The sequence below is a fragment of the Sparus aurata genome, chromosome 12 (assembly GCF_900880675.1).
Source record: "Sparus aurata chromosome 12, fSpaAur1.1, whole genome shotgun sequence".
NCBI classification, from domain to species: domain Eukaryota; kingdom Metazoa; phylum Chordata; class Actinopteri; order Spariformes; family Sparidae; genus Sparus; species Sparus aurata.
In genome coordinates, this window is record NC_044198.1 from 18671560 (window position 1) to 18693896 (window position 22337).

General features: G+C 40.9%; 1 protein-coding gene across 12 annotated transcripts in view; it reads left to right on the forward strand.

Annotated features, from left to right (window-relative positions):
* The first annotated feature begins 1028 nt into the window (after window positions 1–1028).
* The window catches only part of nup214 (nucleoporin 214), a 34254-nt gene continuing 12945 nt past the window's right edge, over window positions 1029–22337 (forward strand). For 6 of the 12 annotated variants that reach the window (XM_030435300.1, XM_030435294.1, XM_030435301.1 and 3 more), the window contains exons 1-29: window positions 1029–1237; window positions 1759–1954; window positions 2094–2248; window positions 2867–3065; window positions 3152–3222; window positions 3328–3391; window positions 3580–3683; window positions 4399–4505; window positions 4671–4737; window positions 4964–5087; window positions 8706–8864; window positions 9847–10285; window positions 10403–10533; window positions 10656–10750; window positions 11152–11235; window positions 11815–11964; window positions 12533–12691; window positions 12803–12906; window positions 12992–13171; window positions 13586–13674; window positions 13768–13854; window positions 14159–14467; window positions 14580–14747; window positions 15128–15239; window positions 17705–17768; window positions 19233–19302; window positions 19462–19546; window positions 19976–20028; window positions 20126–21673. In XM_030435300.1, the coding sequence (XP_030291160.1) occupies window positions 1196–1237; window positions 1759–1954; window positions 2094–2248; window positions 2867–3065; window positions 3152–3222; window positions 3328–3391; window positions 3580–3683; window positions 4399–4505; window positions 4671–4737; window positions 4964–5087; window positions 8706–8864; window positions 9847–10285; window positions 10403–10533; window positions 10656–10750; window positions 11152–11235; window positions 11815–11964; window positions 12533–12691; window positions 12803–12906; window positions 12992–13171; window positions 13586–13674; window positions 13768–13854; window positions 14159–14467; window positions 14580–14747; window positions 15128–15239; window positions 17705–17768; window positions 19233–19302; window positions 19462–19546; window positions 19976–20028; window positions 20126–21673 (5215 nt within the window). In that variant the 5' untranslated portion in view covers window positions 1029–1195. The remainder of the gene's footprint in view (window positions 1238–1758; window positions 1955–2093; window positions 2249–2866; window positions 3066–3151; window positions 3223–3327; window positions 3392–3579; window positions 3684–4398; window positions 4506–4670; window positions 4738–4963; window positions 5088–8705; window positions 8865–9846; window positions 10286–10402; window positions 10534–10655; window positions 10751–11151; window positions 11236–11814; window positions 11965–12532; window positions 12692–12802; window positions 12907–12991; window positions 13172–13585; window positions 13675–13767; window positions 13855–14158; window positions 14468–14579; window positions 14748–15127; window positions 15240–17704; window positions 17769–19232; window positions 19303–19461; window positions 19547–19975; window positions 20029–20125; window positions 21674–22337) is intronic. The other 6 variants (XM_030435297.1, XM_030435303.1, XM_030435298.1 and 3 more) reach the window with 3 other exon arrangements.

Consider the following 22337-nt stretch of genomic DNA (forward strand, 5'->3'; position numbering starts at 1 on the left):
AGAAGTTTTTGCAAGTTGTGATATATTGTAGGAATATATAAATGTCCCAGATGTGGGTAAGGAGGTGCCAACAGAGCCAGCGTAAACATTCTTACCCACACATTTAGTGACACCTTGCGACAAAAAAACACGACAAATAGGTGCGTTTGGATTCACAGAAAATATAACAAGACACTAGCAGGACATTGTCAAGAAGCAGGGCAGCCACACCTTATCCTGACAATACTTTGAAATTCATTTACATATTCATATTCACATATTCATACATATTTAGATTTCTCTTTTTTCAAAGTGACAATAAGAATTCAGAATCCTGTTTACTGTCAGCGTACATTTTGTTAATGTCTATATTTTGCTTGTAATCTTTGACTGAATTTTTCGAGGACTGATTATCAAACAATACAATTTTTAAGAACTTTTCCACATTTATTTAATACACATAGGCAATCAGCAATCTTCTTATTATTTTCAGGTCCCAAATTAAAAACTGCTGATTACCATTTCTCAAGGTGACTTCTTAAACAGTCCAACACCAAAAGACCCCTTATTTCCGTCATAAATGACAAAGAAATGCTGCAAATACATTTAAGAAGTTACAAACAGGAAATTTGTGACATTTGACAGTTACACGTTTGCTTGGAAATGAGTAAAAACAATTGATCTGTTATCAAATCAGCAACTCATTTTCTTTCAATCAACTGATCGAATAATCCACCAATCACTTCTAATTTTTTGAATGCTTTATGACATCATCTGTGATGTTTATTATTAGACTGATATGAAAGCCAGCAGGATGAAGGAGTGGAGTAATTTTTCCTTGTTGATGTGTCTTAAAAGGTATTTTTTCGTAAATTCGTGTTTGTTTGTTTTTTTAAAATCTGCTTTGGAGTGGATTATGTTCTTGTGTTTATCTTTGACCGAACCTTAAATGATTTTAAAATATTGCCAGATAGTTTTTTAAATGACTGCCCCCCTCTTTTGTGTATGAGCTCTGTGTTGCATGTGTTGTGAACTCAGGACGCTCTGCTATCTATTAGTCATCCTACGTAGCTACGCAGCAAAATCGCGCGGCGTGTGTTCGTCTGTCCTGACAGACTAATGTGGTTCACCAGAGATTTGTCTCAAATACAGACTCGAAAGGGAATAAACTAACACAACAGATCGGCTGCAAAAGCAGCAGTTTCTGTGCTTCAAAATGAGCGACGACACAGACTCCCCTCCTGAGAGGGAAATGAAGGTAAGCACTGTTGTCCAACTTGTGTTGACAGGTTCTGGCTTAGCTTAGCTGGTTAGCTAGCTAACGTTAGGTTTTGTTTTCTGTGTCGTTAACCCCGACTCAAAGGCATTTACAGTACCGCATGACTAACTTGGACACAATTAGCAGTTAGAAAAGCTCGGTTGAAAAGCCTGACAAGAAAAAGCCGCTAACTTTAATATTCTCTGTGTGTACGTTATACCAGTTATGCTAGCACGTTAGCTATTAGCTCTGTAACGCTATATAGTACGTGCTTCATCAGAGTTGAATGTTAGCTTGGGGACAGGTGAATAAACAGCCTCCTGTGTGTCAAATAAATCATCACATTTTGTTCACGTTGAATAAATGTCGCTGTAACGGTACTTACACACATTAGCATAGTTAGCTAACGTGATATGAGTCGTGGAGTTTGCAGTTAAGGAGCTGGCATCTAAGTTGCTAACCAGCCATAACTAACGTTACTTTTCCTGAAGTAATAAACAGTGCTTGTTTGTGTCTTTCAGGATTTCCAATTTCGCCAGATGAAGAAAGCGAGAGTGTTTGAGCCAAGTGAAGACTTGCCAAAAGACAGATCAAGTCTGCTGACGGTCTCCAACAAATTTGGTTTGACTTTCGTTGGGCTCGACCGGACGTTCAAAGTTTACCTGACACGGGACATTCTGGCTGCTGACAGATTTGACGGCAACTCCAACGAAATAGGTATGAGTGTGACCGTACAGGTGTGAATTTGAATATGCATCTATTCAGGTTTGCACCACTTGCAAATGACACATCTTCAGCTTCATTTCCATTCATGTATCTTCCTCATAATTGACTCATATTTTCCTCTTTGTCCTAGTGGATGGGATAGCAGCGTTGGCGGAGGTGACTGTGGAACTTGCTCTGCACCACTTGGCCCTCAGTTGTGATGAACTCACTCTGTCAGTATGTGGCCTGTCTGAGGGGGCCGCTTTGTCCCTCACCTTCTATGACGTCCGCACCTTCATGAACAAGGTGACTGCTTTAGTCAGTGGATTTATTGTTCCAGTGTATCAGACATTGTGTCGTGTCTATTTCAGGTTCGACCGGTGTATGTAGGCATCTTAGTATAATGAACACAGAGAGACACTTACTGTACTGTGAGTTAACGTGTTGTTGCAGCTCTCTGCATCAAGAGGTCAAATGGAGATGACAGAAATGTACAATACAAGGAAACTGCTGATCTATTCTAATGAAAATATTGTAGATATTTAAAGGATTTATTTTTTATGATGTTGTTCAGATATATCTAGTATGAGAGTCAGACGTCTTGAAGATGCCCTTAAACTGAAAGAACCTTGACACACAGCAGTTATTTTAATGACCTAATCACCAGAATTCAAAATCAAACATAACACAATGTCTCCAAATAGTTCATCTACTTTCATTTATTTTGGCCTTTATAGATATGTGGTTTATACATTTTTACTGCAGAGGGGAATATTGAGTATGCAACTGACAAATTGAAAATTAGAAGTGATTTAAGAAATGATAAATACATTATTTGTAGGAAGCAATTCTGCAGCAATTTAGTCACAAATTAGTCACTTTAGCTGCTGATTTTTAAAGCGGCATATATTTTTTCCTTTCTAGGCAAGACCACAGAAGTTACCTTTTGCATCACTGCTGCCAGCAGTACCTCCTGGCACTCTGGTGCAGGACCTGAAGTGGAATCCTGCTCATGCATTCATGTTGGCTGCCTGCATGTCTGATGGCAGCATGCAAATTTTGGACGTCGCTGACGGTGCCAGAGTGCTGGCCGAGCTGCCGGCCTCAAGTGGCATCACGTGCAGTGAGTAGGACTCTGAACATACTAGCTGAATTTGCCTGTGCTCTTATCTCTGTTGTGGTTCAGTTGCTGTATTTTGTTTCACACAGTTTGCTGGAGTCCGAAAGGAAAACAGGTTGCTGCAGGAAAAATGAATGCCACAGTCAGTCAGTATACACCAGTAAGTAATTCACCATAATTAGAATTAAAACACTGACTGCTTTCTGAGAGCTGCAGCATCCAATGACTGATGAGATGATACATGTTTTTCTCTTCTGCTAAAAAGGCTCTTGAAGAAAAGAAAGTTATCCCATGTCCACACTTCTACACCTCTGATGAACCCGTAAAAGGTAACGCAAATCCCGTACTTGTACACATTAATGGGATTTTTGTTGTACTGCCATATATTGAGCTGGGCTCATGAATGGCTTATAATGGCATTATATTTCATTTTCTAATTGACTTGTGTTTTACCTTTTATTACTGTGTTGAAATCCCATCTGTGCCTGACACCTCTCTTTCCTGTTATCTCTCGCAGTTCTGGATGTGCTGTGGCTGAGAACTTTCGTGTTTGCAGTGGTATATGCTGCTGCAGATGGCTCCCTTGAGACACCTCCTGAGCTAGTGTTGATCTCCCTCCCTGTGAGTACGCCCTACGTTCACAGTCCACTGAATTCATCCATTTGGAGTTTTGTCAGGTTGCACCCCTCCAGTCTTTAATGCTGTCTTGCTCATCGCCTCAGTAGACAAATGTGGCCATACTGTTTTCTTCACATGAATGGTACCTGTTTGTTTGGTGATATTCTCTCTGCATGGCCACAACAACAAGGTGAAGTAACGAACATGGCATTAGATTCTCAGCCAGGCTATGTTTTGTAGATCTGATAGACAAATGCCTTGCTGTGTTACCATCTGTTTTGGGTAGAGGCTCTGTAGTTGCATAGAGGCTTCTTCTGCAGTCAGGGCTCATTGATGTGGCTCATTGATTGAATGTTTAAATATTTTCGGTTGTATCAGGACACTTGATATATATCTCGATATTTTGAAATCTCCTTAAAAATAACGTGCTTGGTGATGAAGTCAGTTTGATATTGACTTATCAGAATTTTAACAGTGAAACTTTTGGTAATCATCAGTTATTTGATATAATGACTGAATTGGTAAAAACTAATATTAGAACAAGTAGAATTATTTGTGAAGTTTATAAAATACATCACTTTACTGTTATCCATCAAAACCAGTCAAGTCATATCAAAACCAAGTCATGACACTGATAAAATTGGTATATAATGCCACCATATAGTTTCAGTTTTCCCATCTAAAGCCTAAAACTGCGATATATTTTGTTGTTTTGTAGAAGAAGGATGAGAAGATGGAGACAAAGTTTCTGAACTTTAGCGACACAGTGTACGGCAGCTGCACTGAGCGACAACACCACTATTTCCTCAGCCACGTAGAGGACTGGTAAGAACGATCACAGTTTACAGGCACCGGATGATGTAGTAGGCACAGAAAAGCATGTTTACTGTTGAGAATAAATGCATTATTTATCTCTTCAAATTCTTCTGTTTAATTTGAATGTCATGTTTGTGTAATGTGTTGCTTTCCCTCATTGTTCACTTCCTTCAGGGACCTTGTGTTTGCAGCATCAGCAGCTTCCATTGAAGTCAGCGTTATAGCCAGACAAGAGGACAAGGTACCTAATGATGATAAAAGAAAAGCTGAATGTTTCGTAGAAATCTTATTTCTTGAAAGACGTACTGTTTTAAATGTAGACAGAAATGAAAATGTTCTCTTGTTAAGACAGATTTAAAATTCCAGTTTTTAAAGACAAACATGACATCTCTTTAGCGGGTGAGGTAAGCGCATCAGAAGCCTGTAGACTGTCGTGACCATGACAGATTGTTGTCCTTTCTTTTTAGATATGGGAGCTTTGGATCCTGGAGGATGCGAGCAGGGCTGAGCTTCCAGTGACCGAGACGAATGAAGACACGCTTCCCCTTGGTTTGGCAATAGACTACACCAGCCAGCAGGAGATCCACATAAGTAAGTGACTTTGTCTTTTTGATTCACTTTCTTCCTTCACCTGTCTGACCTGATTTGCACACTGACACAATGTGAATACACCTACCATAATGTTTGTTGTTTGATGTTAAAGTTAGAGGCAGAAAATGAATATTTTTCTCCTAGCGTTTCCTTGTGGTATTTCTGTTAGCACCAATGTAGCAAAGACAGCGCTAGCAACAGTTAAAAAGCCAGTGTATTAATAAGTAGGCCAGTTTTGTACCTGGGGATAGCGACCTGTGAAAACTGTCCCTTCTTGTTTTGTTTGCACAATTGAAGACTCACTTCCTTTGTGCTGTAAGTCAACATCATTTTTTGTGGAAAAAAACAATCCGGATGGCCAAATAATAAAGTGGAAATTAGGTATATAGGGCAAAAATCTAGATGAGGAAGGTGACGCTTTTCTACAGCCATGGAATCAATATTTACTCCAGAATCATGAATAGCAGATAAGAAGTTGTATGTTGCCAGTTTAATTTCACTTTCACTTTAATGTCACTCAAAGACTGTCATTATTTTGTCAAATTAAAACCAATTCTGAAGCAAGGTAAAGTGAGCCTCTACTTTCCTATTAGACACTTGGGGTGTTTTTAATGGGATTTTAACAGCTTTTTTTCAGCATTTGAGCAAAGGTCAAAAGCTTTTATCACAGTTATGTTAATAATGATCTTGTGTGGTGGGATAATTCTTATATAAGTTCTACCAGCACACCCAGAAAGAGAATTCGGCTAAATGCTAACCCCAATCTGTAGTTACTTTGGTGCAGCTGAGGTAGATGAGGTAGATTTCACAAGACGGTGTCACATACCAGTGTGCAGGGCTGGTTCATGGTAATAGGGATGGGATTTACAGGATTTATGCATTAGTGAGGTGAAACTTAATTTGGCATTATTTACTTGATGCTATCAGCTTAAACAGACTGTTTATTTATATCATTGCTAATGTATGATAATGATGTCATCCCTATTTGCAACCATATTCTCTTCCACAGGGTTCGTACGGGTGCTTGAAATCCTTGAAAGTGCTTGAATTTCAATGTTGTGTTTTCAAGGTCTGAAAAGTGCTTGGATTTTAGTTTAAGTGCTTGAAAGTGCTTGACATTATAACTCTGTGTCTTTCACAAAATTGGGATCAGACTGGATAATTCATTTCTGAAGTTTTTGCTATTATAAAATATAATTTTAGATGTTTACAGCATAATATAATGTACATAACTGTGATAAAAAGTGAAGAAAAAAATCACAAGTATATATATTTCTTTAGATACGTATTTCACCCCAGCAATAAGGTGCTGGAAAATCTTAAAAATGACCCTTAAAAGTGCTTGAAAAGTGCTTGAATTTGACCTTGGAAAATGTGTACGAACCCTGCTTCCATAATCAAGCTGAAATCATAGCAGCTCAGCTAAGTTATTAAATTGGATCTCTCCCACTTGCAATTGTTATGGCTTTCTTTTTGGATATCGCTTTTTTTTTATTACAGTTGTATTAAATACAAAGGGTGCTGTATATCTGCGGTGAAGCTCGCTGAATGCACTGTGTGTTTTTTCAGACATTTTTTAAATGATTGTATGGACAGTGAGGAGAAAATTAAACCAGTTAAGGCAGGTTTGTACACCACCATCTGCCACCAGCGATACTGCCCACCCTGATAAGCCTGTTGGAATGAACATGCATGCTCAGAATATTTCTTACTGAATTGGATAAGATGTACCTGTATGTTTTACTTTTAAAAAGTCTGTCTTTTCAGACTCCTGCAAACTATAAATTAACTTTTAATTCCCTTGTAGTTGGTGTTATCTCTTGTACTGCATGCCATTGTTTTTGTATAAGCTCCACAACATTTAATGTTCAGCAGCCCCGTCATGATGAGATGAAGCTGAACTCCGTTAGGTTTCTTTGTGCATACAGCATCCACTGCAGTGCTCCATTGCAGCATGTGTAAAGAATAGTGATAAGCTACCGTCTCAGTACACTGTTTTATCTTAAATGGCCAAGTCTGCCAGACATTCACGTAGAGCTGCTGTTGCTGTCTAGTCACATCTCTCCTCGCTCACTCTAAGAACTCCCTCCCCAGCAAGAGAGAAAAAGAACCTGCAATTTGAGCAACATTTTGACATGATTGTAGTCTGATCAAAACCTTTATCCAAAGTGAGACATTAGATAGGGAAAGCGCAGGGAGAGTAACGAGAGAGAGTTATCTGTGGAGAGAAAACGCACTCATTAAAATGGCTCAGACAAGCGAGAGGACCACAACAAACAACAAAGCCCAGACAATCCTGTTGCAGAATGCTGATGAGCTTTACCGTGTGCCGCTCCCTTCTGCTCGCTCCCTCTTACACCCTCAATCTCTTTGCTCCTCTTTATCTCCCCACCTATAGTTTCTTAACTGAGATTAAACTGAACGTTAGGTGCTGCAGTGTTGTGTTTTGCTGGGCGAATTTGGTATCACATTATTTCTTGAAATAATACTAATCTGTGTTTGCTTGAAAATGTATTTTTGTGTGTGGGTGTGTGGTAGATATAATTTTGAATTTATTCAGACAATAAAATGGTAATGTACTGACATAATGTCAAATGCAGTGCATGGGCTGAATATACAGTAGATGCAAAATGTAAGGTCGACTTCAAAGAGGTGAGTCAGTGGCAATAATGATGAAGTTATACTTGAGGAACAGTTTTAGATGTGAGATGCAGCTGTAGGGAGAACAAACGGTACAAAGTGTTCAGTTTGCTTTTGTGACGTGTTCGATATGACTAGTATTAACTCTGACTAATCTTTAATAAGGGGTGTGAATACTCAGTTTCTTCATTTGAATGTTGGTTTAGACTGGATTTGCCATTTTTGTCCCCAGCCCACAGCACACCGCGTGATTTTGGAAAGTGCAGGAAAGTGGGTGTGAAGAGCAGGGAATAGTTAAGGGTTCTGGCAAGAAGTGTGCGTGTGAGGACTGTTTTTTATTTTATTTTTTTATTTTAACCAAACGAGGCATCTTAGGACAGTTGTATCTGTCCACGACTACAGTGTGCCACTGAACACGAGTATGTGTTTTACCCACTGGAGGGCGAAGTGAGCCAAGGTCAGTGAGATAACTACAGCGCCAGCACACATACCATCTTTGTGCTCCAATGCTGTCAACACTCTAATGATCAAAGTGACAAACAGCATTTATAGCAGGCGGAGCGAGCAGACGACACTTGCTGTTAATTGTCTCCCTTGTGCAGTGGTGTGACTTGGAAGCGCAAAGCTGTGCGGAACGCTAAATAATTTCTCACAAAAGTCTGGTACTGCATAGTGTGGATTGCCTATGCATGTGGCTCTTAATTAATAGACCTAAGACAAAATTCTTACCAGTGAGCTTTAGAGATTCTTCTTGGCTCCCTGATCTGTGGAGGGTTGAGAAATGAGTCAGTAGGGGGAGGAAATGACGGAGATGCACTCGGTATGTTTGTGGGAGGGTGAGTAAGTTTGACTGGAGTGTTAGTGGTTGCTGTGTTTTGTGAAATTATAGTAAACACATTTATCTTTAACAGTGTTTCAGTGTCTAAATGTCCTCTAACTTTCCTTCTCTTTGTGTTTTGTCTTTCCACCCATATAAAGCTGATGAAAAGACCTTGCCCCCGGCACCCATAATGCTAATGCTATCAACGGAGGGATTACTCTGCCCATTTGCTCTGCTCAACCTCAATCCTGGGGTTAAGCAACTGGTCTCAGCCCCTACTGCCCTCGCCTTGGAGGGGGAGAGACTGCCCAAGCCAGGTAAGCAAGCCAGTCAACGCGACAGATGTTTTAGACTGAAATGTTGTTGAGATAGCTGCATAAGTAATCATAATCGCACATCGTGATGATATGTTTCCTCAAGTGATAATCATCTGAGACAGTGATACTGAAGTGTTTGCAGGAACTTCCAGTCCGCGTGTGTGCCCATTGGACATATTTCAGCTGACAAGTCACGTGTTTGTTTCTAAAAGAACATTTTTAAGTGTGGAGTTTGGTATAAACCTATTATTAGCTTTACTGTGGACTTGAGTTGGACCTCACAAGTTCCACAGCTCAGCTTAAGAGCCTGAGAGATCCGTGAGTCAAGCAAACGCACATCCAACTGCATCCCCCATTAAGCTTATCTTAATGTCTTACAGGAACAATCATTCTGCATAAAATTATAGCTCTCAACTACATTACAAATCCACCATTGAACTTTGGACGTCTTATCACACTTTAACGTAATCAAATAAGGCATGCAAAGCTTTGAGTTATGTTGAGTGTAGTCGTGAAGAGGGCAGAAAGGAAGTAGAATTTTTGTTGGTATTATGAAGCAAAATGTCTTATAAAATGCTACTTTTTTCTGTTCCTGCTGCTAAAATGATGGTTTTTATCTGATTATTTCCAATAGTTTGAATTGTTTTTCACTTTATATTTATTGATTGAGACCTTTTGTTGAGACCATGCAGGGGTCTTTGACCAGACTGATAAGATAATAAAAAAATAAAACTGGAAGCTAAAAGAAACAGTATTTTTACTCAGCCAAACACATTAATAAAGAACTCCACAGCTTTCGTGCAAATTCCTTTTGAAGTCTGACAGACTGTTGTGGCAGCGAGCATTTTACCATGAAAGCTGTGGACTTCTCACCAACACTAATCCCGTTGCTAATTCCAGAATTGGTAATCTTGTTTTGGAGACAAAACAAGACCAACATGTGATGAGATGTTATGAAAGCAAATTTCTTTTCTGTTCGCAGGTTCTTTGGCGACCCAACCTCCCAAAATTCCTGCCTCTATCACATCTGCCCCACCAGCATTCCCAAACCTCGGCCTTACTTTAGCCGCTGCTTCCACTCCTGCACCGCCTCCTGCCTATTCGTCCGCTGCCCCATTCAGCATCCCTCCCTCGGCTCCTGTGTCGTCGTCGTCATCATCCTTCACTTTCTCGGTCCCGACCACAAACTCCACCGCTGGCGCTTCGGCTTTCTCTCTCGGAGGCCCCACACCATTTGGCTCGGGAACATCAAGCTTCTCCTTTGCTTCCAAACCTCCCTCTGATACTCCGTCAGCGCCTTCAGCTTTTTCTTTCACTCCCTCCATCAAACCATCAGCAGTAGTGGCTCCGGCTCCATCTCCAACACCCCAGAGCCTTGCCGCTCCCTCCCCACCAACTGTGAAACTGAATTTGAATGAGAGGTAAATCATTGTTGACCACTTATTTCGAAGGGTATTCCAACTGAGACAGAGATTTTTATATATTGAATACACGAAAGATTTAAATCGGCAAAATAAATCCATCTTCTCTCTCCCAAGGTTTTCAGCATTGGAGACCCCAGCACCACAGTCTTTCTCCTTCAATTCCTCCCTCCCCAAAGCTGTTGTCTCTAATTCCAGTAGTCTGACCACCCCTCAACCGTCAGTCACAAAACCACCAGCTGTATTAAGTAAGAATGTTGTATTTGCACAAGAGTGTTCTCCTTAATTTATTTTTTATCAAAGGATTTGTTAAATCTTGTGTGTGTTCAGGCCTTGGATTGTGATTCTTATATTGTTGATTTTGTTGCAGCCCCGGTGCGTCCAGTTCAAACCAGCACACCACCGACAATCGTGCAGAAACCTGCTCCTGCCGCCCAAGCCCAGGCCCGTGTCCAAACTTCACAGGTCCTCAGCGGTTTATTTGATATTTTGATCAAAATAAATGTTAGAAGAGGAACATATCACAATGGGAACGCACAGAGCCTCCATTTGTACACTCAACTTCTCTGTACACCACTGTGCGCCACAGAAGTAGAAGTAAATGATACAAAAAAGTAAAATGGTACAATACACAATATCAAAAGTTATTCAAACGTTTGTTTAAGATGTTATATTGGCAGCATGTGACACAGTTTCTATCATGGATAGATCTGTAAGTAGTAAACTGATCACAGAAAAGGTAAATTAACTAATCACAACTCAAAAAGTCATGAAACAGCCATGATAATAAAAAGATCTTTATAGCAATTGTGTGTTTTTGTTGGTGTGTGTGTTTGTGTGTCTTACTTTACTACTTTCCAATGCAGGCAGCTGTTAGTGTGAAGGCCCTGGAGAAGCAGCTACAACAGAAGAAAGACTTTGATCCAATTATGGCCGGTATAAAGGAGGAGGTGAGACATTATCCAGTCAACACCTCGACATACAACATACGCACTAGATTCTCATATTTCCTCTTAATGAAATTGTAATGGTAAATCTGTGAATAATTTAGCAAGTAGATGAACTGTTGCATTTTTAAAATTTCACAACGAAAATCAATATATCTGAATCTATTAAGCATGATACCAATAAAATCTGACTAAAGTACCAAATAATATCAGTTAGCTCAGCTTAATTCACTAATTCCCACTCACTTGTTACTTAATAAACTAATAACCACACATAAAGTAAAGTCAGGGCCACATTTACACATTGTCAGTCAAGTTTAATGTATCATAAACTGATTTATGCACTTAATATAAATATGTAAATACTGTCAATAAATTGTGCGTATAATGCTTTCATATACATCTTCATTAGCTAACATATTATTAGCTCCATGATGCAGTCCACTTTCGTAGCTTCTCAGTTAGAAACATCATTGTATTGTAGTGTAGTGTAGTGTAGTAGACGCAAACAATTTAGGAAGGGCTTAAAATCTGTAAAGAAGGATTTACAAATAACTGCACTTGTCGTTGACTTGTCATCAGATTGAACACTTCCAGAAGGAGCTGGACGACCTGAAGGCACGAAGCGCAAGAGCAGACTTCAAGGTTGGCACCAATGAGGAGATGAAGGAGTTGAGGAAGGAGTCCGAGGACCTCCATATTTTCACTCTGGAGATTAAGGAAACAACAGAGGTAAGACCGCGGCTGCCAAAACCAAAACACGTTCAGATTTTGCTTAACCTGACTCAAATCCCTGTTAACAAATTCACACCCAGCAACCAAATCCTACCCCCAACAACTGCAATGGTGTTAGAATAACAAGGTAATGGCTGCAAGTTGATGGTGTTATGATAAATTTTAAAAAAAAAGCATGTGTCCCATCTTCTTCTCTTGCAGCAGGAGTAGCTAGCTAAAATGTTTAAAAGTTTGCAGTTTAGGTTCTCCCTGAAAAGTGTACAAAAAGTAGTATTTTGACTTGTCTATTCTATATTAATATACAGAGAAGCCTTTTTAAGTCTTATCTATATTTGCCTCAAACAGCAAAAGATTAACTTTCTGTGTTGGTCTTTTTGATACATTTATTTGCAACCAATAGGCTGACAAATCTTTTAAGCCTCTATTGTTGTTTGTATTGGCAGAATTATAGCGTGTGTGTACATTGTCATATATTTCTAACTGATATGTTGATGCAGTTTAATAGTTCTGATCCCCTTGTTGAATTAAGCCTATTTATTTTTTCTTTCCTGTTTCTGGTTTGCAGTCTCTCCACGGGGACATTGGTACACTGAAGACCACCTTACTGGAGGGTTTTGCTGGGGCAGAAGAAGCCAAAGCCCAGAGTGAGCTGAGCAAGGACAGAAATTACAGACAGCTGTTGTATAAAAAACCTCTGGACCCACGCAGTGAGGAACAGCTCAAGGTAAAAAAGCAGAAGTTTGCATGAGTAGATACTTCTCCTGAAGGGTTTACACGAATCATCTAATTACTCAAAGCCTTCTGTCTAATCTATGCTGTGTTTTTCTTTATTCAGGAGATTCGCAGGCTGTACCAGTATGTTATGTTTGCTGTGGAAGATGTGAATGATGTTCTTGACGTGGAATGGGAGAAACACCTGGAGAAGAAGAAAAAGCAGAAGTAAACACAGTTATTTGAGTATTTGGCACTGAAAACATTTTGGGTCACCATTCATTTTCTAATAAAATACTTGTCTTCCTCACAGACACATGGTCGTCCCAGGGCGTGAGGGTCTGTTCACGACACTGGCCAACAACCTGTACATAATCAACCAGCAGAAAAACCGACTGGACCAGTTGATTAAGGAGCTCACCTCCCTGCGCCTCTACAACAAGGCCACTACTCCAACCATCAACCGCAATACTGCTGCTGCAACAACTGCTGGGTAAGAGCTCCAAGTAGGAATGGAGGACTGAGAAAAGCTTAAGTGAGATAAATGAGTTTTGCATTATGTAGATTTTTAATATGTTGTGAGAAGAGAGACTCTGCAGTGTAGGTTTGGGAATCATAGACCTCATATGTCAAGTTAACCTTGACTTAAATATGCTGCAGTTTAAATCTAGAACACTTTTTGAATAATTAAAACTGAATAAAATTAACTCTTGTTTTTATAACTGGATGCAACAATAGCTAAAAATATAATCACCATAGTCCTTGAATAACATTGAAATTGCACTATATTTTTCAGTGTTGCAGCCTTTATATGATATTCTTATTGTGTGCATCAGAACACTTCAAATAATTACTTCAAGTGTCATATTTCAATATTTAGATCATTTCTTTCTGTGTTTCATGGCAGGTTGGAAAGCGAGCTTGAGAGTTTAAGGGAATCCCTCCTGAAAGCCAGGCTGGACACCTCCCCTCCTAAAGCCAATTCCAAATCTCCAGGTATCAGTCTTAAAATGTTTTTAGATAAACATGATAAAATATATTCAATTTCTTTATTTCAACATACTAACTTTGTACTGTATTTTTCTCCAGCAGTCAAGATATCACCAGTTAAACAGTCCCAGCTGCGTAACTTTCTCTCAAAGGGACAGATGCCTCCTGTTCGCTCGACTGCACCAGGTACACATATCCTGCTCAGACTAATTTAACAAGTGTTGGAGGCTATTTTTCCAGTCAGTAAATTTGATCTACTGACTAGAAATTTTTGGCTGCATGAAAGTTTAGGAATGTAGCTAGCGTTTACCACAAACTTTGAAACGTACTTTAATGATATTCACAAAGAAAACGTCATCTTTGGAAGAATAGCCACTTGAGGAGGGTTGTTGAAAAAGAGTAGACTGTCTTTTAATGTAAAAGTATCACCTTAAAAAAGCCATACTACATTTATTGTTAATCTAGATGTTCTTTATCCCTTCACTTCCAGCCAACCTGTCTCGCTCAGCCTTCCTTTCACCTAAATACTATGAGGACTTGGATGATGTGAGCTCTACATCCTCTCTGTCCCAGTCCCTGGACCCTCACCCAGCACATTTGGAGCTGGAAGAGGAGGAACTACAGCCAGAGCCTCTTCCCCTGACTGTCATTCCTACAGCACTGTCCACCCCCCGCCACCCCACAGTCGTGAGGACCCCCTCTATTCAGCCAGGCTTCGGGGCCATCCAGTCCACGCCTTTAACCAAAATTCACTCAGTTCCTGGTGTCGGTTTTGGACTCAGCCCTATTGCCAGCCCTGGTGAGTAAATCATTCCAACTGCTGCTATTCAGCAAAGATTTGAAGCAGCGTTACAGCTACAGGATGACATATGACACTGCTGAACATGTTGCTCACTGTGTTTTAATTTCAGTTCCAAGCAATAAGATCAACCTCAGCGGGGCTGAGAGCACTGCTCTCGCCACTAAAACAGTCAAACATGGAGCCCCACCAGCTGAGAGGACCATCCCTGTCACCATGCCTGCCCAGCAGGCCGCAGCCACCGCTGCTCTACGCAGGCAGATGGCCAATCAGAAGCCAGGTAAGAAGCACATGCACTCGTCACCCTGCAATTGAAAATAATTATCTGTTTATTTTTAAATGGTAATTAAGATTAATTAAGTCATTATGGACAACTGTGTGGTTGGCAAGCTGTTTGGATGATATTACATTGCTATGATTGCTATGATACACCAGGGGGAGACACAGACCTCCAAATCAAATAATGTGAAACTGGTAGCTCAAGTCCCAGCATACCTCAGACTCACATACTAAACTGGTAGTATCAGTATAATTCAAACCAGGCTTAAACATTAAATTCATTGAGTTACATTTTTCTGTCATGTTCTGTTTTTAATATAAACACTGGTTGTGTGTGTATGTAGGCTAAAATTTTCACATATGCGTTTGCGTGTGTTCCAGCTGTCGTCAGTGCTTCCCTGACAGAGTCCACTTTGAAGACGGTTCCTCAGGTGGTCAATGTCCAGGAGCTCAAGGAGAAAGGGCCTCCTGTGCCTGTTGCCAATATCATGAGGTAAAGACCAAAAACTACATAGATATTCTTTTTAAAGTTTTTTTAAGTTGACTTCGGTAGGTGTTGGTTTCTGGAGTAAACTGAGGGAAATAAAAACAAAGCAGTGGGGAAACGGTTGGGGTGTTTTCCACAAAAGTAGGATGTAGCATATGAAGCTACATCTTTTTATATATGCATACATTTTTCTATATATATATGCGTTTCTATTTTTGTTCATGGTTGACATATCGGCCAGTAAATGTTTTTTGCAGTGATATATGGTGAAGGCAGGATCTTTTACAGATTTACAATAAACTTTTATTGTCTCAAATCACACAAGTGCACTGAAACCGTTAATTTCACTGGAAATTGAATGAATTTAACGTCCTCAAACATGTTTTTCTGCCTTATGTTGTTAAGTAAAAACAAAACGTTTTTATACTGGCCAATATCTGTCAACATATAAGCCGTTCCCGATATATCAGCTGATCATCGGTATTTCGGTCAGGCTGTAGCTTCAGTGATATCCAGCTAATATAGTAGGATGTGTTTTGATCAGTTTCCAGTCACAGAAGCTGGTTTACATTACAAAACCTGGCTCAGTCAATGTTTAATGAGGCAGACACAGCATGCATCCAGCTCAACATTATTGCTTTTTTTTTTCTTTAATGAGTCAGTGTATTGGTTAGCTTTGACTGCTGTCAGATTAAATGCAGAACTCACTTTTATACGCCGCAGACAGTTCCAGGCATGTGTTCAGGTTTCAAGATATATTTTTTGTCATTAAACCAGTTCATAAAGTGACAAAAACATAGTAACAAATACATTTTGTGTAGTTTGTAGCCACTGATAACACATTTAATATGTTCGCTCCTGAGTCATCGTTCACACATTTGCTGTCTGGTACTTCAAAGTCGAGTTGCGTTTAAACTAGTTTTCATGGATTTCACTTTGAATTGGCTTGCTGTCTTTTTAGTACGGGTCACATTGTAATTGACATGGCAGATAAAGCACTTTTTATCTGTCTTATTAATCTAATCTGTCTGTCTGTCTATTTAAAATTAGGCATGTTGTATAATATTAATCTTGTTTAATCGTGCTTGTATCCACTTGGATCTGTTTGTGATAGAGTGAGTAGACAGTCTGTCACTATGAGTCCTCGAGGGGGTCCAGTGTTTTGTTTTGAGTGTGTCGCCTCAGTATCGATTTATCAGGTCACTGACTCCACCCAATCTAAGCCAATGCACACGACTGTTCGAGGCCAGCAGTCTTTGAGGAAATCTCACATTTTGCATCACAGCTTCTTTCCTGAAGCATCACATCTCTTACATATTCCCTTTATGCTCATCATTTTTTAAATATTGTCTTTCCTGTTCAAAGATTCTGTTTTAATTTTGTTTAACCTTATTGACCTCCCTGTTGTGAATACCATGTGTATGATCCTGTCTTTGCCATATACAGGGCAGTCTGTTACACTCTAGAGCTGTGGTCTGTACTGTATTATTGGTTCTACTCTTGCACACTGCATTTTAAATGAAACCGTGACTGAGATCGGCTGTTTCTTGGATGTCTTGGATATGTCCATGTGCCCATTGTGTGAATATTGTAATAAGGCCTATTTACCCTTGGGTGGCTGTACAAATAGAGGTACAACTAAAAGTCAACACTATAATATCATATTTTACAGTTTAAATTAGAAGCCAATATGCTGGATAATTCAGCCAAGACAAAACCAATATGAATGAATTTGTCTAATGTTCTGTTTTTATACCATTATCCTCTTCACTTCCCTTTCGTCATTTGGCTCTTTAATCACTCCATGATTCACAGTAGCTTTTTTGGCCATGCCTGCCTCCTGCACCTGACTGTTTCTGCCTCACTGGGCTGTGCTCCATTTTTGTGTGTGATATTTCGGCAGGCCATCCTTCCTCCGGGCTTTTCCCAAATAAAGCCTGCTCACAATAACAAAGTGGCAAAGCAAGGCATTGTGAGAGTAAGACGATTACAAAAGTAGGCTTTTCCCTGAATCCACGCTAATGTTCTCCTTATCTCTGTTCAACAGTAACTTTTCTCCCAGCTCGATAAAGAAAACCAATTTGTTTCTGTTATTTAATTATAACCAGAACAATCTGAAGATTTTCAAAAGTTATATGCTCCCAAGAATTTTAAATTCCATGCACTGACAGATGTTGGAACGATTAAATATCTTTAATTTTTAGACATAAAGTCTGAAAATGCATGAGAATTGTGCCATTATATGATTATACAAGATAGAGAGACAATGTTTTTACAGTTTTAAGTCCAGCCCTACACCAAAAAGTATTTAGTAACACAGACGAGTCTTTGTTTGCTGAAACCCCATTTTAATACACATCAACATCTCAAGTCACCAAATAGTAAGATGGTTGTTATATTTGTTTGTGTGTGAAGAATAAAAATATCACCTGAACACTCTCTTCCTCTTCCTCTTGTGCTCTCCTTCCCAGCTCATCAGTAGCAGATCCAGCGGCTCAGGTCTTCGCAACAGTTGCTTCCAATCAGGCCAAACGAGTGAGTACTGCATCTGTCACTGCCAAGCTGTCATTCCTCTTTTCATGTTTTCATCAACACAGCTATATGGACATGTTCCTGTCTTATAAGTGACACAGTATCCTTTAGATAGTTTTTAAATATATCTTGAATTGCTCACAGTTCAAATATTTCAAAGAATTGATGAAACATGAAAATGTCTGAGTTGTTTAAATGCCTGAAATGTAATGAGGATATTATTTTTTGCTCATTTCAGCCACTTCATCCAGCACATATACTTTACTTAACGCCTGATATGCTTTCTGATACACCGATAAAATAGTTGAAAGAAGTATGAAAGCACTAACTTTCTGCAGTGGTGGAGATTTCCAAGTAGAGCTGTTTTTTAATTCACATGCTGTTCACATATAATCAATCACTCCAAACCAAGCACATTCAGTGTCAGTGTCCCTTTCCTCGCAACTTTAAAGAACGTTCAACTTGCCAAAATTCGCATACTGTTGATGGCTTTGCATGAGAGGAGACACCATTAACTGCATGGGTGAGAAATGTCCCGGCTCCCTCCTATGTTGATGTTATAAATTGCAGTTGGGTGACGGGGGAACTCCACGAACAAACGTTTAGCACTGTTCGAGCCAAAGTTCACCTTAATGGGAATGACCTGGACATACTGATCCCCACCCACATGTGCACAAACACACATGCCCTGAAGATCCCCTCCACACATGTATTAAGGCATGCAAAGAAATCTCTAACCTGTGACTGAACATGGTTTTGGCAGAAAAGAATAGAGCAATTACCATATTAAGATCCTCAAAATGGGCGCCGTTTAGCTCAGTTAGTAGAGCAGGCATCCCATGTACAGAGGCTTTGTCCTTGCTGCAGTGGACCCGGGTTCGACTCTCGGTCTGGGTCCCTTTGCTGCATGTCACTCCCCCTCTCTCTAACCCTGTTTCCTGTCCAAGTCTTCAACTGTCCAATCAATAAAAAGCCATTGCACCTGCACTGTAACCTGCATAATGTTTTATTTTTTGTTTTTTTAAATCTCATACATAATATCAGGTCTGTGCAGAATTGAGCCGTAATAATGAGTTCCGTTCCGTTTTCCGTTCCGTTTTCTTTCCGCTTATCCATGAGGGTCGCGGGATGTTGCCGCTTTTTTCCCCCCTAAGGGGGGTTGCGGGGCTTACTGGGGCCAAATCCAGTCTTACTCTATGGGCGTAGGCCAGGGTACACCCTGGACGAGTCGCCAGCTCATCGCAGGACCCTTACTGATGGCAGTGGCTGCCTTCACAAGGTGCCAAGCTGCACATCAGGAGCAACTTCGGGGTTCAGTATCTTGCTCAAGGATACTTCGACTTGTAGCTCAGTCCCGCCCTGGGGAGCTGGGATTTGAACCAGTGATCTTCTGATCACCAGTCAACCAGCTCTACCCACTGAGCTACAGCCGTAATAATGAGTGCCAATTTAAATCTCTCTGTGCAGAATCCTACCCAAGGTATCCAGAAGATGACTGCTGAAAGTACAACCTCCCCACAGACAGGCTTTGTGTTTGGTAAGGACTGTTTAGGTGTATGTACTTAAGAGTTTTCCCTCTTAGACATACAAAAAAAAACTGCAGTATAGAACATTGCTGAATGGTGTGCACACATTATTTTTGGTATTTCTTTTTTGCAATGTGATACCTAATATGGTAAACTCATGTGTCCTTCAGGTCAACCGTCCAAAACAGATGTTTCTGTGGCTCCTGCTAGCTCAGCAGATCAAAGCAGCAGCAAAGGGTTCTCCTTCGCATCAGGGTGAGTCAGCTTATGTAAATGATGGCGCCATTCTGAATTATAAAGAACACCTAACAGTTCATGTTGCTTTTATTCATCGTCAAGACCAAATTAGATAAGAAGATTTAAACTTTCGTGTCAAAAACGAGCATTCATAAATCAAACTCTTGGTCTTTTCTCTTCCTTTAAAAATTTTAAGTATTCTCGATGACTCATCCTACTCTTGGGGTTGTATACATTCATTTGATTATCCAATCAGATGTGATTTTGAGCCAACCAACTAACTAATCCATCATGTAAATCTGCACTTGACCTTGTAGGTCATTGTAGCTATTAGAGGAATAACATTTGTCGTGTACTTTTCCAAAAGAATGTGGTTCAGTCTTAATTTATAGATTTCTCCCTCTGAAAATTCTCCCTTTGTTATTTCATTGACTTTTTCTTTTGCAGGTCCACAGGCTTCAGCTTTCCTTCAGTTTCACAGGGAGCTGGAATGTCACAAGGTAAAAACAGTACAGCAGCTCTGAATCAGATTGTTGTATAATGTTTTCAAATTTAAACACCGTCATCGTATTTGAATGTTTTTGTTTTTCTGTCCAGTGAAAGACATGAGTAAATTCTCCTTTGGCGGAAATGGGAAGATGATGTTCAGCCAACCTGGAGAGGACTCATTCTCCCGTGCTCTTGGCACTGCGTCTCCCACGCTGCCTCCAAACACTTCAGCAGACAAACCCACCTCCACCACACCTGCCCTCAGGATAGAGCCACAGCCCCCAAAGACAGTTGGAGGAGAAACTCTGGGCAGTTTCTCTGGACTACGCGTGGGCCCAGGAGAAGAAGCCAAAGATTCATCCATCAAACCCGCTGCTGCCTCATTCGCCTTTGGGGAAACTGGACTTGGTATGGGCAAGGTAGCAGCACAGTTTAGCTTTGCTGCAGGTCTCCAAAAGTCTGCAGAAGATGCAGCAGTAGCCGATTTGTCGAAGGGGGTAGCAACAGGGAGTTTGTTCAAGCCTCCTGAATCGACCCCCAAGCCGGCCTTCTCTGTTCCCCAGCCTAGCTCTATTACTTCAGCTTTACCTACGTCTTTCAGCAGTCTTCTTTCAGCTCCTTCAGACTCCTCAGAGGAACCAAAAGCTCCCACACAACCTTCTGAGCCCACCCCGCCTCCTGAAAAAGAACCTGCTGCTGAACCTGCTGTAGAGAGAGCCAGTCCCCTCGTAGCACCTGAGCCTGCAGAGGATGCTTCCACCACAGGGACCACAGCAGCCACGCTTACAGCCCCAGCACCCACACCTCCTCCAGCTCCAACTTCTGCTACCCCTGACCCTCCCTCTTCCATCACCGCACCAGCTGAAGCAACCCCTCCACCACTAGCCAGTGCGGCTCCCACAGTAGAGGCCACCCCAGACAGCACCACCACCACTACCGCTGCTCCTGTGCCCACTTCAGCTGCTGCCACCCCTGCTGTAGCACCTGTCGCCCAGGTAGCTCCACCAGCGTTCCAGGTTCCCAGTTCTGACAAACCAGGTTCCATTTTTACCCAGCCTGCCCCTGCAACGACAGACAGCAGTACCATTGAGGTTACACCAGTTATCAGCACAGTTAACCCTGCTGCTGCCACCACCTCCACCCCTACTGTTGCCGGTGCCACAACTACCGCTGCTAGCACTGTGTTTGGGCAACCTGCTGCACCTCCAGCAACCTCAGCTCCTTCAGCCCCCACAGCCGCTGCAGCCCCTGCAGCCCCAGTATCTACAGGGTTTGGCTCATCTGGGTTTGGTGCATCAACTGGGGCTAGTTTTGGCAAGCCTGTGTTTGGCCAGGCAAGTGGCTTTGGCCAGCCGGCCAGCAACACTGGATCCGCCAGCGGCTTTTCTTTCGGCCAGTCAGCATTTGGAGCCAGTTCTAACAATGCAACTACTGGAGGAGGTCTTTTTGGTGCTTCTACTGCGAGCAATGCCAGTTCCTTCTCCTTTGGCACAAGCAGTGCCAACACAGCCAGCAGCACTGGCTCAGGGCTGTTTGGACAAAGCACAGCACCTGCATTCGGGCAGAGCTCTGGATTTGGGCAAGGGTCTGTGTTTGGTAGTAACACCACCACATCCTCATCTTCAGGATTCAGCTTTGGACAGCCCTCAGGTCAGTGTGAGTCTGCACTTTCTTTCCTACTTGCTACTATATGGTTAAATATGGTAAGGGTTTGGGGCTAACAGTTTAAGTAGTTAAACATCTGTGGGACACAATAGAACTATAGCTAGAGAAACAGGTGTTTTGTAAAGATAAAGATGTCCCTATCAAGTTTTTTCTTTTTCTTTTTTTTTTAATTGTCACCTTCGCTAAACGCAGATAAAGAATATAATCTGATACTTTTACTTGAATTTACTTGAATGTTTATTATATATCTATTTGACACACTGAAATAAAATCTAAAGCCTTATAAATCTGAAATACCTTATTTTTGGTCGGGCTACTTGATCCAAATACTGGAGGGTTCTCATCAATGATTTAAGCTTAAAAAACACATTTTGAATTTGATATGAATAAGAGTTTATCTGTGAGATTGTGACCCCTTAGATTAACGTGACCCAATCCACTAGAGGGGGGATGTATCACTCTGTTGGATTTGTTAGAACCACAGAAATGCTCAGTATCCTCTCAAATGTACAGTGGTGTCACAGAATGGAGCGTCTTCCTTCACAAAAGATCTTTGGCTGAGTACAGACACCAGCTTGCATATCAGACAGCTGAAATTACCTACCGCCACCCACCTTTGTCATTTCAACCTTTAAAAGTGCCTGTAAGAACCGGC